At 38.3% G+C, this 14,173-nt stretch overlaps 1 protein-coding gene across 1 annotated transcript in view; it reads right to left on the bottom strand.

Moving 5' to 3' along the window:
• UNC5C (unc-5 netrin receptor C) overlaps positions 1-14,173 on the bottom strand; it is a 394,162-nt gene that overhangs the window by 150,431 nt on the left and 229,558 nt on the right. Inside the window, exon 2 of the mRNA XM_065877433.1 lies at positions 6,359-6,580. Coding sequence (XP_065733505.1) covers positions 6,359-6,580 — 222 coding nt within the window. The remainder of the gene's footprint in view (positions 1-6,358; positions 6,581-14,173) is intronic.

The following is a 14,173-nucleotide window of genomic DNA, read 5'->3' on the forward strand; positions in this document are numbered from 1 at the left end:
GCAGGGGACATGGGTTCGTGCCCCGTTCCGGGAAGATCCCACATGCCATGGAGCGGCTGGGCCCGTGAGCCATGGCTGCTGAGCCTGCGCGTCCGGAGCCTGTGCTCCGCAACGGGAGAGGTCACGTCAGTGAGAGGCCCGCGTACCGCAAAAAAAAAAAGAACAGACTGTACTGAAGCTTTGGAATATATGACCAAGGAGGATATGCTTTATTCCATGGACAAAGGAAAGACGTATATTTTAAGAAATGGAATGATATAAACACTCGGGCCTGTTCTTTAGGCCTATAACTACCTGGAGAATTAATTGCTGAGGAGAAAGGCTGACACCAAGAAAGTGTAGGAGGCTATTTAAATAATCTAAGAGGTATATAATTAAGGCCTATACTAGGGGAGTAGCATCAAGAAGTAAAAACAGAAGGACGTTTTATGGGAGAATTCTGAGAAGGAATTAGCAGTATTTGCTGATCACTTTGGCTATTGAAAGAAGGGATAAAGCTGAGATTTCTGTTTTTGCTGATGGAATGGAATAAAGAGGTATCTAAAATAGGAAGACAAGAGGACAAAGAATTTCAGCTGTGCCACTCTTGTAACAAATAGGGATCTGAGTGAGCACAATATAGTTTTTAAAAGCTCTGTCTTGAGTAAAGGCAATTTAATTTGTATCCAAGTATAGCTTCTCTTCATCAATTTCTTTTTTTTCTGTTAAGGCTCACCTTTTGCTCACCAATTGAAATTCTTTCCAATTTTTCTATTTGTCCAAATGTTAAATACCTTCACAAATAAAAATAATCAAATCCTAATAAGCACTATCTTAATTATTAAAGAACCACAAAGGGTCACATATGAAAAACTTGACACAAGGCAAGAAGGGAGAGGAATACCATGAAAGATAAATGTTTAGCTGACATTTGGAACCAGATTTTCTTTCCTGAGAAAAGGGATAATTGTATTACACAGCTCTTTTTTTAGCTCAATTTAGTTATGTGTTCAAAGTTATGGTAGAATTTAGGGAGACACTGACTACAGGGCCAAGAGCAGAGGCTTTGGAATCAGAGAACCCTGGGTTCTGAGCCTCAGTTTTCTCATTTGCAAAAGGAGAATCCCAAAATTATCTCATAAGATTGCTGTGATGACTAAATGTCATAATACATGACATTCAGTATAAAGCTTGGAACTCTCTGTGTTGGTCCTATTGATAATATTCTGCTATTGTGAGCAAAAAAGATGAAAAGGGAAAACCTAGGGTTTAGTAAAATTTCAAGCCAACTGAGGTTTTCTAAACTCCCTTGGTTCTTCACAGAGGGGAAATATTTACTTTTCAATGGTGAATCTTAGGCACCATGGAAACAAGGGTTGAAAAGGCTTCAAGTAAATAGAAAGCAAGCAACCAAGCCTGAGCTTTTCGTAAAAATGTAACCATAAAATTTTGAGTAGATCAAAATTTCTTCGGAATCCTGAAAGGAACATGGGTACTTATTACTATATTATCAAATCAAGAGCTTCTCAACATTGAAAATTTCTAAACCATCTAATATATGCTGCTTTCCACTTTTCTGCTCCTTAATATTACATGTTTGCAAGAAATGCAAACGTGATTTAAATGATGGAAAAGCAAACAGTAACAGTAATGAATGATCTTTAACCAGTATATTTTATGATCAATGGTATATAGCTCTGCTCAGTGAATATAAATAATCATTTACTTAATACTTCAGAGCAAGAGAGCATATTAAAAGGAAGAATTTTGTGAATTGGAGAGAAACTTTTGTTCTTTTTTGTTTTGTTCTTTTGTAGTTTTTTAATTAAAACGTACTTCTGATGGAGATTTTCCTGAACGCAGTTGATTTTTCTTAGTTGTAAGGCCATGTACCTGATGCCACATGCTTCCAGATATCATTATTCTAAGGTAGAGGGACCTATAAAAACAAACTTTTTGCAATGACTTCTCTCTGTCCTATCAGCTAAGAACCAATTTGATTTTTAAAATGCCAAGAAAATTTCTCTAATTTGTAATATATTTCAAGACAATGTATCCTAACATTTCTTGATATTAAGAATCACTAAGGCCCATAACAAAACAATACTCAGACTGTATTAAATAGAGTTGAGCACCAAAGTTGCAGGTGAATCTAACTTCAGAGGAAAAAACCCCCAAACCGAGCAGTTCAATTCCATTCACACTGTTCTGATCTCACAGGAAAGCAAAGAGCTCTAATATGAGGCCTACAAATCCCCCCACTTCCAGTAGTTGTACAGATTGGAGATTTACGATAACAGGCAAAAAGACGCAATAAAGTAGTTTGGGCTTTTAAAATTCAGGTTTCATTATCTATCAAGAAAATAAAATGTTCACAGGATTGAACAAAAATCAAACAATAAAAGAAGTATCTTACTGCCCCAGATTCTGACCTGTCAACTGCTTGTATGTTTCTCAAAAAAATCCCAATGCATAGACAAATACATGTGCATTCTCTTTTTTCCATAATAAGGACATATTGCACACAATGTTCTGTACTTTGGTTTTCATTTCATATTTTATCTGAGAGATTTTTCTACAGCTTCACATATGGAGAAACCTCACTGTTTTACAAAGCAGCACAGTATTCCATCCTAGAGTTGATCAGCCCTTGATAGCCTAACTGCAACAAGGGTGCAATGGACCACCTTTCACACAAGTCTTTGCGCTCATTAGGAATTCTATTTTTAGATAGTTCCTAAACTTGTAGTTACTGAGTGAAAGAGTGTATACATTTAAATATTGATAGGTATTTTCAAATTGATCTTCAAAAAGATTACATCAATTTGCGACCTCATCAACAAAGTAAGAAATACCCCTATCCCACTCCTTCATCAACACTGTATACTAAGAACTGTTCTGATCTTGACAACATTTTCTTAGATGCGTATTTACATTTCTTTTCCTATACCTCCATTTTGAAACTCTGCTCAATTTTTTATACTGGGTTGCAGATCTTTTTCTTAACATATTTTAAGAGCTAGTAATATATTAATTAAATTAGCACTTTGATTAGTATATATCTGTCCCTTGGTTTTTGTGCTTTTCTTGCTTTATTTAAATTTAATAATGATTTTTCAAAAAATAATGTTTTCTTATAAAGCTTCTGGATTTTGTCTTCATTAAAAAAGCTTTGATCACCATTGAAACCAAACAACCAACCAAAAAATTGCCAAAATTTTCTCCTAGTGACGATGGTGATGACTACCAATGACAACAATGATGACAGTGATGATGATAATGATGATGATGTTAAGCCCTAACATCTAGAATTCAGTTTATTCTAGAGAATGATCTAGAACTCAAGCTTTATTTATTTATTTATTACTTTTCTAACTGCCTACGTTGTGGGTTTAAAAATCATCTTCAACATATTGTAAAATGCCTTAGATTTTATTTCCTAGTTTCTATTTTGGTCCTTTAATCTGTGTATCTTATTCTTTGCTATGATCAAACTTCTTTAGCCTTATAATACACTTATAAAAAGCTGGTATTTCCTTATTATGCTACTATTTTATAATTCTTCCAGCTATTTTCACAAATTATTTTTCATACAATGTTGGCGACTTTATGGATTCATTTACAAATAGCAAACATTTAAAAATATTGTCTTTCTATCTAAGAACAAGATATGTCTTTCTATTTATTCAAGTCATTCTATTTTTTTTGGTCTCTGAGTAGATTTTTTTTTTGCGGTACGCGGGCCTCTCACTGTTGTGGCCTCTCCCGTTGTGGAGCACAGGCTCCGGATGTGCAGGCTCAGCGGCCATGGCTCACGGGCCTAGCCACTCCGCGGCACGTGGGATCTTCCCAGACCAGGGCACGAACCCGTGTCCCCTGCATCGGCAGGCGGACTCTCAACCACTGCGCCACCAGGGAAGCCCTAGATTTTTATATTCTTCTAAAATTCTACAAATTTCTTGATAGCTTTGTATCTACATTTTTTACATTGTTATTGTAAATTATGTATTTTATTCCATTATAATTTGAATCGACTGTACTTGGAAAAGTTGATGGGGTATGTATATCTTTTATCAGCCACTTTTCTATATTCTCTTAATGTTTTTTCAATTTTTTCCTATGAAACTGCATAAGTTTTCCAGACCTACAAAATCATATTTGTCCAAATGATAGTCTTCAACTTGCTTTATAATTTTTCTGTTTTTCAATTGTTTGTCTTGTCTAATTGCATTGGCTAGTGTGTTAAGAACAATAGCAAATAATACTAGTATCTGTGGGTATCTCTGTCTTTTTCCTAAATCTAAAGGTAATCATTCCCCTGGATGCTCACTATCTTGTACAGTTTTGCATCAAAACAAAAGACAACAAAAATGTATGTTGTGTTCCACTCCAAATATGAATACTATGCAAGTATTAGGGCTGATAAGACTTTCCTTAGCTCTACGCTATTCCCTTCTGAACTTGAAACATGCCATATATTTTCATTTATAGTTGCTTTAAGAAGTATTTTTAATCATTGGTATATGCAATAGTAATTAATTTTATGTGGAAATAGTAAAAAATATATATATAATGCTTTATGGAGAGGAAATGTCTTTTAAAAAGAAAATAAAAATACACACACACACAAACACATACACACACGCACATTACCAAGATAGCATAAAGCTGCTAGAGGTGCTCCGTATCAGAGCACTTTTGTCTTTATTTACAATCTTCCTATAAAAGCTTTTTCATTAATCTAGTAAAGACAAGCCTAAGTATGTTTATGACTCTCATTTTAGTTTTGTGATTTCTTTCTTTTCCTCTTACTATTAAAATGTGTGTGTTTGAAATCTTTACAAATAAATGAGCTGAAACAAATAAAACTCAATTCAGGAGATTTTGAAGACATCTGGTGGAGTTATTTACTGAGTAATTAGACCAAGAGGTGTAACAGACCAATTCCCTGAAGGAAGAGACCATACAGTTGGATACCCAGTTATTTCTATAGTCATCAGCTTGCATGCAGTGAGCATATTGATTCACAAATTGACAATTATGTAGAGCTGCCACCTGATTTTCTAAGACCATTTGTGTTACATAAGTATATGTCTCGCATGCATTTTTTTTTTAAAAGATGCCTCTTCTCAGGCCTCTCACAGTCTGTTATATTTATGCTCCATCACCTAATAGCTCTTTATTATTAGAGACACTGAAAGCAGATTTCCTTCAAATGCTGGTCACTGCTTGCCCCTCATTAACCAACATTTGGATACAAATATGAATTAATTACAATTGAATTTTGAAAACATGTATCCATTTTGGTACGTAGAGATATTTGTGAAAGAAAATGAAGATATTTAAATGCTTTCAATTTTATCATATTTGTCACTATTTAGCTTGGACATATTGATCAATAAAGTCTTAATTTTTAAAATACATGTCAATGTAAAATCACAGATCTAGAAGGGATGTGAAAGTTCAAATTGTTATTCTTCCTACTGGAGACCAAAAAATGTTGAATCTCTATAGAAAGATATATATCTTTTAAATTTAAAATAACTCTAGGGGTTTCCAGAACTATCTTAACTTACCCATTGTGGAATAAAGACTTCCTATCAAGAAAGTTTCCTTTATAGCCAGTGTAAATCCCACCGTTTATTAAGATCTACTTCATCCTCTTTGCCTTTAGTATTTTACTATTAAGAATGATGTTTACAGAGCAATAAAGCCAGGAGTTTTAACAATGCCAGAAGCAAAGATACTCTGATGAAGACCCACCCAGATGGAGTCTACACCCACAACTTCTCTTTGTGGATCCCACAATATCACTATTCTCAATCACTCTTGATTTAACTTTAGCCAAGAATTAGTAATTAGGATTCATTTTTAGATGTAAGTTAAAGGTACAGAATATTTTGAGTCTACCATGTTTACAAATTGTTTAAAAATATATAAGGGGAAACAATGCATGGAAATTAACATTTGACAGTCATGTAAACATCTACAATTTATCCTTAATTGAACATGTTCCTCAATCCCAGGATATTTAGACCTGACACCAGACTTGACACACAAGTGAAATTCAAGGTCATCTTTTACTGGGGTATTTATTTACCATAATTCAGTCTATTCACTCTCATTATTTATCTTCTTAAGCATGAACCATGCCTTAATTCTATGCAGTCTAACAGGAATCAAATCAAGATTTACTCATCACGTTTTACTTTGCAATGCATGGAAAGAGATCACCAAATCTTAACCAAACTGATTTAAAACTTTTTACCAAAGGATAGTAATTCTATTTTCAATTTCAATAATTGAAAGAACAATATGACAACATGCCAAAGTAGTAAGTGAATCCTAAACAGCAGTCCAAATGCAATGGAAAACTCACCAGAGGTTTCGTCTACCCTTTCATCTACTATGTGGTCCTTCTGATGAACCCATTCACTATTGCACTTGAAGTAGATCTGGGTGGCGGGACTGGCTTTACAATACAGGTTCACAGGCTTATTCTTCACAATATAAGCTTCTTCAGGCTCAATAAGGAAATGTGGCAGAGGCTCAGGTGGATCAGATGGAAAGGTTTCTGGGAGTTCATGAAAAAAGTCGTCCTCTGGTAAAACAAGAAGAAAGTGAAAAATGTTCAAAACATTGTAGCCATTTTCTTTTCACTTGCTACTCTTTCAAAAATAATGAAACTGTGGGATTTCATTAGTCAAATCCATTTCACCTGCCTTCATTAATCAAGGTCTACAAAAGACTTGCATGTCCTCCAAGAGCACCTCGCCTAAACAATAAGATGTTTGCTTGAGTCATTTTCCAGGAACTTGGAGTTAGCTGTGTCTACTCTGAGCTAAGCTGGTTAAAACTGGATAGGACCACTGACCCTTCAACTGGGCACACGTGAGTGTACACTGGGTGATCTTTTGACATCAGAGGGCTGAAAACTCCACCCTCAGATCTTGCAAAGGGCCTTCTTTTTTTGTTTTTTTCTTTTTGTGGTACGTGGGTCTCTCATTGTGGTGGCCTCTCCCGTTGTGGAGCACAGGCTCCGGACGCGCAGGCTCAGCGGCCATGGCTCACTGGCCCAGCCGCTCCGCGGCATGTGGGATCTTCCTGGACTGGGGCACGAACCTGTGTCCCCTGCATCGGCAGGCAGACTCTCAACCACTGCGCCACCAGGGAAGCCCAGGCCTTCATTTTTGAGTGAACAGAAGCCTGTAGATGAGTTACACCTGTGTGGAACAACAACTACTGCATCTTTTTCCAATCACCCTTCCCCATGCTCCCCATGCCTTAGACCACCCTGTTTCTTTATTTTTCCTCATAAATACCCCCAAGCCCTTGCCTTTGTGGAAGTGCTTCTGAGACTTATTCCTAATTTCCTTACTTGGCTGCCTTGTGAATAAACCCTGTCTTTCCTGCAAACCTAGGCATCTCTGCATTTTGACTTGCTGCATATTGGGCAAACAAACCTGGCTGGATAACAATAATGATTCATATATCATCTAGTTAAGTAATTTGAGGGCCTGCTATGAACTAGGCAGTATGTTAGGTCTGTTGACTGGTTGTTCAATTAAGGATTTAGATGATTATTCTCATTTTTACACATGGCAAAACTCAACATCTGGGAGGATAACTGATCCCAGTTCTGCTATTTACTACCTGAAAACTCAGGTGGTAAATAGCTGAACTGGGATCAGAACCCAATTTTGTCACCATCGAAAACTGTGATCTTCCCAACATAGCACTGCACCTCCCACTACACTGTGTTAGCCTTGAGAGCTGACAAAAGCAAGAGGAACTTCATTAGAAAAAACTACTTGAAAAGTATAAGGTTCGACCTTTAAGATGGCGGAAGAGTAAGACATGAAGATCACCTTCCCCCCCCCACAATTACATCAGAAATACGTCTACATGTGGAACAATTCCTACAGAACACCTACTGAATGCTGGCAGAAGACCTCAGACTTCCCAAAAGGCAAGAAACTCCCCACGTACCTGGGTAGGGCAAAAGAAAAAAGAAAAAACAGAGACAAAAGAATAGGGACGGGACCTGCACCAGTGGGAGGGAGCTGTGAAGGAGGAAAGGTTTCCACACACTAGGAAGCCCCTTCGCGGGCGGAGACTGCGGGAGGCGGAGGGGGGAGCTTCGGTGCCGCGGAGGAGAGCACAGCAACAGGGGTGCGGAGGGCAAAGGGGAGATTCCCGCACAGAGGATCACGGCCGACCGGCACCCACCAGCCCGAGAGGCTTGTCTGCTCACCCGCTGGGGTGGGCGGGGCTGGGAGCTGAGGCTCGGGCTTCAGTCGGATCCCACGGAGAGGACTGGCGTTGGCAGCGTGATCACAGCCTGCAGGGGGTTAGTGCGCCACAGCTAGACAGGAGGGAGTCCGGGAAAAGTCTGGAGCTGCTCAAGAGGCAAGAGACTTTTTCTTCCCTCTTTGTTTCCTGGTGTGCGAGCTGCGGCTATCAGCATGGACCCCAAAGACAGGTATGAGACGCTAAGGCTGCAGCTGCCATCACCAAGAAGCCTGTGTGCGAGCACAGGTCACTATCCACACCTCCCTTCCGGGGAGCCTGTGCAGCCCGCCACTGCCAGGGTCCTGTGATCCAGGGACAACTTCCCCGGGAGAACGCACGGCGCGCCTCAGGCTGGTGCAACGTCACACCGGCCTCTGCCGCCGCAGGCCCGCCCCGCACGCCGTGCCCCTCCCTCTCCCCGGCCTGAGCGAGCCAGAGCCCCCGAATCAGCGGATCCTTTAACCCCGTCCTGTCTGAGCGAAGAACAGATGCCCTCAGGCGACCTACACGCAGAGGCGGGTTCAGATCCAAAGCTGAATCCCAGGAACTGTGTGAACAAAGAAGAGAGGGAAATCTCTCCCTGCAGCCTCAGGAGTAGCGGATTAAATGTCCACAATCAACTTGATGTACCCTACATCTGCGGAACACCTGAATAGACAACGAATCATCCCAAAATTGAGGCAGTGGACTTTGGGAGCAATGATATATATATTTTTTTCCTTTTTGTAAGTGTGTATGTGTATGCTTCTTTGTGTGATTTGGTCTGTATAGCTCTGTCCTTTTTTTCTTTTTTTTTGGTTTATTTTTGTTTTTCTTTTAGTATAGTTTTTAGCACTTGTTACCATGGTAGATTTCTGTTTTGGTTTAGTTGCTCTTTTCTTTCTTTCTTTTCTTTTTTTAAATTACATTTTAATTTTTTTTACTTTTACTAACTTCATTTTATTTTGCTTTTTTCTTTCTTAATTTCTTTTCTTCTCCCTTTTCTTTTGAGCCGTGTGGCTGACAGGGTCTTGGTGCTCTGGCCGGATGTCACACCTGGGCCTCTGAGGTGGCAGAGCCAAGTTCAGGACATTGGTCCACCAGAGATCTCCTGGCTCCACATAATATCAAATGGCGAAAGCTCTCCGAGAGTTCTCCGTCTCAATTCTAAGACCCAGCTCCACCTAGCGACCAGAAAGCTGCAGTGCTGGACACCCCATGCCAAACAACTAGCAAGACAGTAACACAACACCACCCATTAGCAGAGAGGCTGCCTAAAAGCATAATTAGGTCACAGACACCCCAAAACACACCACCGGACGTGGTCCTGTCCACCAGAAAGACAAGATCCAGCCTAATCCACCAGACCACAGGCACTAGTACCCTGCACGATGAAGCCTACAAAACCCATTGAACCAACCATAGCCACTGGGGGCAGACACCAAAAACAACGGGAACTACAAACCTACAGCCTGTGAAAAGGAGACCCCAAACACAGTAAGTTAAGCAAAATGAGAAGACAGAGAAACACACAGCAGATGAAGGAGCAAGGTAAAAACCCACCAGACTAAACAAATGAAGAGGAAATAGGCAGTCTACCTGAAAAAGAATTCAGAGTAGTGATAGTAAAGATGATCCAAAATTCTGGAAATAGAATGGACAAAATGCAAGAAACATTTAACAAGGACCTAGAAGAATTAATGAGCAAACAATGATGAACAACACAATAAATGAAATTAAAAATTCTCTAGAAGGAAACAATAGCAGAATAACTGATAAGTTATAGCAGAAGAACGGATAAGTGACCTGTTAGATAAAATAGGGGAAATGACTACTGCAGAGCAGAATAAAGAAAATATAGAATTGAGGACAGTTTCAGAGACGTCTGGGACAACAATTAAATGCACCAACAGTTGAATTATAGGGGTCCCAGAAAAAGAAGACAAAAAGAAAGGGGCTGAGAAAACATTTGAAGAGATCATAGTTGAAAACTTCCCTAATATGGGAAAGGAAATAGTCACTCAACTCCTGGAAGCACAGAGAGTGCCATACAGGATAAATCCAAGGTGAAACATGTCAAGACACTTATTAATCAAACTATCAAAAATTAAATACACAGAAAAAATATTAAAAGCAGCAAGAGAAAAACAACAAATGACATACAAGGGAATCCCCATAAGGTTAACAGCTGATCTTTCAGCAGAAACTATTCAAGCCAGAAGGGAGTGGCAGGACATATTTAAAGTGATGAAAGGGAAAAACCTAAAAGCAAAATTACTCTATGCAACAAGGATCTCACTCAGATTCGACGGAGAAATAATAACCTTCAGAGACAAGCAAAAGCTAGGAGAATTAAGCACCACCAAACCAGCTTTACAACAAATGCTAAAGTAACTTCTCTAGGCAGGAAACACAAGAGAAGGAAAAGATGTACAATAACAAACCCAAAACAATTAAGAAAATGGTCATAGGAATATACATATCAATAATTATTTTAAATGTAAATGGATTAAATGCTCCAACCAAAAGACATAAACTGGTTAAATGGACAGAAAAACAAGACCCATATATATGCTGTTACAAGAGACCCACTTCAGACCTAGGGACACATACAGACAGAAAGTGAGGGGATGGAAAAAGATATACCATGCAAATGGAAATTAAAAGAACACTGGAGTAGCAATTCTCATATCAGACAAAACAGACTTTAAAATAAAGACTATTACAAGAGACAAAGAAGGGCACTATATAATGATCAAGGGATCAATTCAAGAAGAAGAAATAACAATTTTAAATATTTAGGCACCCAACATAGGAGCACCTCAATACATAAGGCAAATGCTAACAGCCATAAAAGGGGAAATTGACAGTAACACAATCATAGTAGGGGACTTTAACATCCCACTTTCACCACTGGACAGATCATCCAAAATGAAAAGAAATAAGGAAATACAAGCTTTAAATTACACATTAAACAAGATGGACTTAACTGATATTTATAGAACATTCCATCCAAAAATAACAGAATACACTTTCTTCTCAAGTGTTCATGGAATGTTCTCCAGGATAGACCATATCTTGGGTCACAAAACAAGCCTTGGTAAATTTAAGAAAATTGAAATCATATCAAGCATCTTTTCCGACTGCAATGCTATGAAACTAGATCTCAATTACAGGAAAAAACCTGTAGAAAATACAAACACATGGAGGTTAAACAATACACTACTTAATAACCAAGAGATCACTGAGGAAATCAAAAAATACCTAGAAACAAATGACAGTGAAAATAAGGTGATCCAAAACCTATGGGATGCAACAAAAGCAGTTCTAAGGGGGACGTTTATAGCAATACAATCCTACCTCAAGAAATAAGAAACACCTCAAATAAAAAACCTAACCTTACACCTAAAGCAATTAGAGAAAGAAGAACAATAAAACCCCAAAGTTAGCAGAAGGAAGGAAATCATGAAGATCAGATCAGAAATAAATGAAAAAGAACTGAAGGAAACAGCAGCAAAGATCAATAAAACTAAAAGCTTGTTCTTTGAGAAGATAAACAAAATTGATAAACCATTAGCCAGACTCATCAAGAAAAAAAGGGAGAAGACTTGGGCTTCCCTGGTGGTGCAGTGGTTGAGAGTCCACCTGCCGATGCAGGGGACGCGGGTTCGTGCCCCAGTCTGGGAAGATCCCACATGCCACGGAGCGGCTAGGCATGTGAGCCATGGCCGCTGAGCCTGCACATCTGGAGCCCATCCTTCACAACTGGAGAGGCCACAACAGTGAGAGGCCCAAGTACGGCAAAAAAAAACAAAAAAAAAAAAAGGGGAGAAGACTCAAATCAATACAATTAGAAATGAAAAAGGAGAAGTAACAACTGATACTGCAAAAATACAAAGGATCATAAGAGATTACTACAAGCAACTATAGGCCAATAAAATGGACAACCTGGAAGATATGGACAAATTCTTAGAAAAGCACAACCTTCCAAGACTGAACCAGGAAGAAATAGAAAATATAAACAGACCAATCACAAGCACTGAAATTGAGACTGATGGCTTCACAGGCGAATTCTATCAAACATTTAGAGAAGAGCTAACACCTATACTTCTCAAACTCTTCCAAAATATAGCCGAGGGAGGAACACTCCTAAACTCATTCTATGAGGCCACCATCACCCTGTTAGCAAAACCAGACGTCACAAAGAAAGAAAACAACAGGCCAATATCACTGATGAACATATATGCAAATATCCTCAACAAAGTACTAGCATTCAGAATCCGACAGCACATTAAAAGGATCATACACCATGATCAAGTGGGGTTTATCCCAGGAATGCAAGGATTCTTCAATATACGCACATCAATCAATGTGATAAACCATATTAACAAATTGAAGGAGAAAAACCATATGATTATATCAATAGATGCAGAAAAAGCTTTCGACAAAATTCAATGCCCATTTATGATAAAAAACCCTCCAGAAAGTAGGTATAGAAGGAACTTACCTCAACATAATAAAGGCCATATATGACAAGCCCACAGCCAACATTGCTCTCAATGGTGAAAAACAAACCATTTCCACTAAGATCAGGAACAAGACAAGGTTGCCCAATCTCACCACTATTATTCACCATAGTTTTGGAAGTTTTAGCCACAGCAATCAGAGAAGAAAAACAAATAAAAGGAACACAAACTGGAAAAGAAGAAGTAAAGTTGTCACTTTTTGCAGATGACATGATACTATACATAGAGAATCCTAACGATGCTACCAGAAAACTACTAGAGCTAATCCATGAATTCGGTAAAGTAGCAGGATACAAAATTAATGCACAGAAATCTCTTGCATTCCTATACACTAATGATGAAAAATCTGAAAGAGAAATTAAGGAAACACTCCCATTTACCATTGCAACAAAAAGAATAAAATACCTAGGAATAAACCTACCTAAGGAGACAAAAGACCTGCATGCAGAAGACTATAAGACACTGATGAAAGAAATTAAAGATGATACAAACAGATGTAGACATATACCATATTCTTGGATTGGAAGAATCAACATTGTGAAAGTGACTATACTACCCAAAGCAGTCTACAGATTCAAAGAAATCCTTATCAAACTACCAATGGCATTTTTTACATAACTAGAACAAACTTTTCACAATTTGTATGGAAACACAAAAGACCCTGAATAGCCAAAGCAATCTTGAGAAAGAAAAACGGAGCTGGAGGAATCAGGATCCCAGACTTCAGACTATACTACAAAGCTATAGTAATATACTGGCACAGAAACAGACATGTTGATCAATGGAACAGGATAGAAAGCTCAGAAATAAACCCACACACATATGGAGAAAAGACAGCCTCTTCAATAAGTGGTGGTGGGAAAACTGGACAGCTATAAGTAAAAGAATGAAATTAGAACACTCCCTAACAACATACACAAAAATAAGCTCAAAATGGATTAAAGACCTAAATGTAAGGTCTGACACTATAAAACTCTTAGAGGAAAACATAGGCAGAACACTCTATGACATAAATCACAGCAAGAATCCTTTTTGACCCACCTCCTAGGGAAATGGAAATAAAAAGAAAAATAAACAAATGGGACCTAATTAAACTTAAAAGCTTTTGCACAGCAAAGGAAATCATAAACAAGTTGAAAAGACAACCCTCAGAATGGGAGAAAATATTTCTACATGAAGCAACTGACAAAGGATTAATCTCCAAAATTTATAAACAGCTCATGCAGCTCAGTATCAAAAAAACAAACAACCCAATCCAAAAATGGGCAGAAGACCTAAATAGACATTTCTCCAAAGAAGATATACAGATTGCCAACAAACGCGTGAAAGAATGCTCAACATCACTAATCATTAGAGAAATGCAAATCAAAACTACAATAAGGTATCACCTCACACCA

This window comes from Phocoena phocoena, chromosome 5 (genome assembly GCF_963924675.1).
Source record: "Phocoena phocoena chromosome 5, mPhoPho1.1, whole genome shotgun sequence".
NCBI classification, from domain to species: domain Eukaryota; kingdom Metazoa; phylum Chordata; class Mammalia; order Artiodactyla; family Phocoenidae; genus Phocoena; species Phocoena phocoena.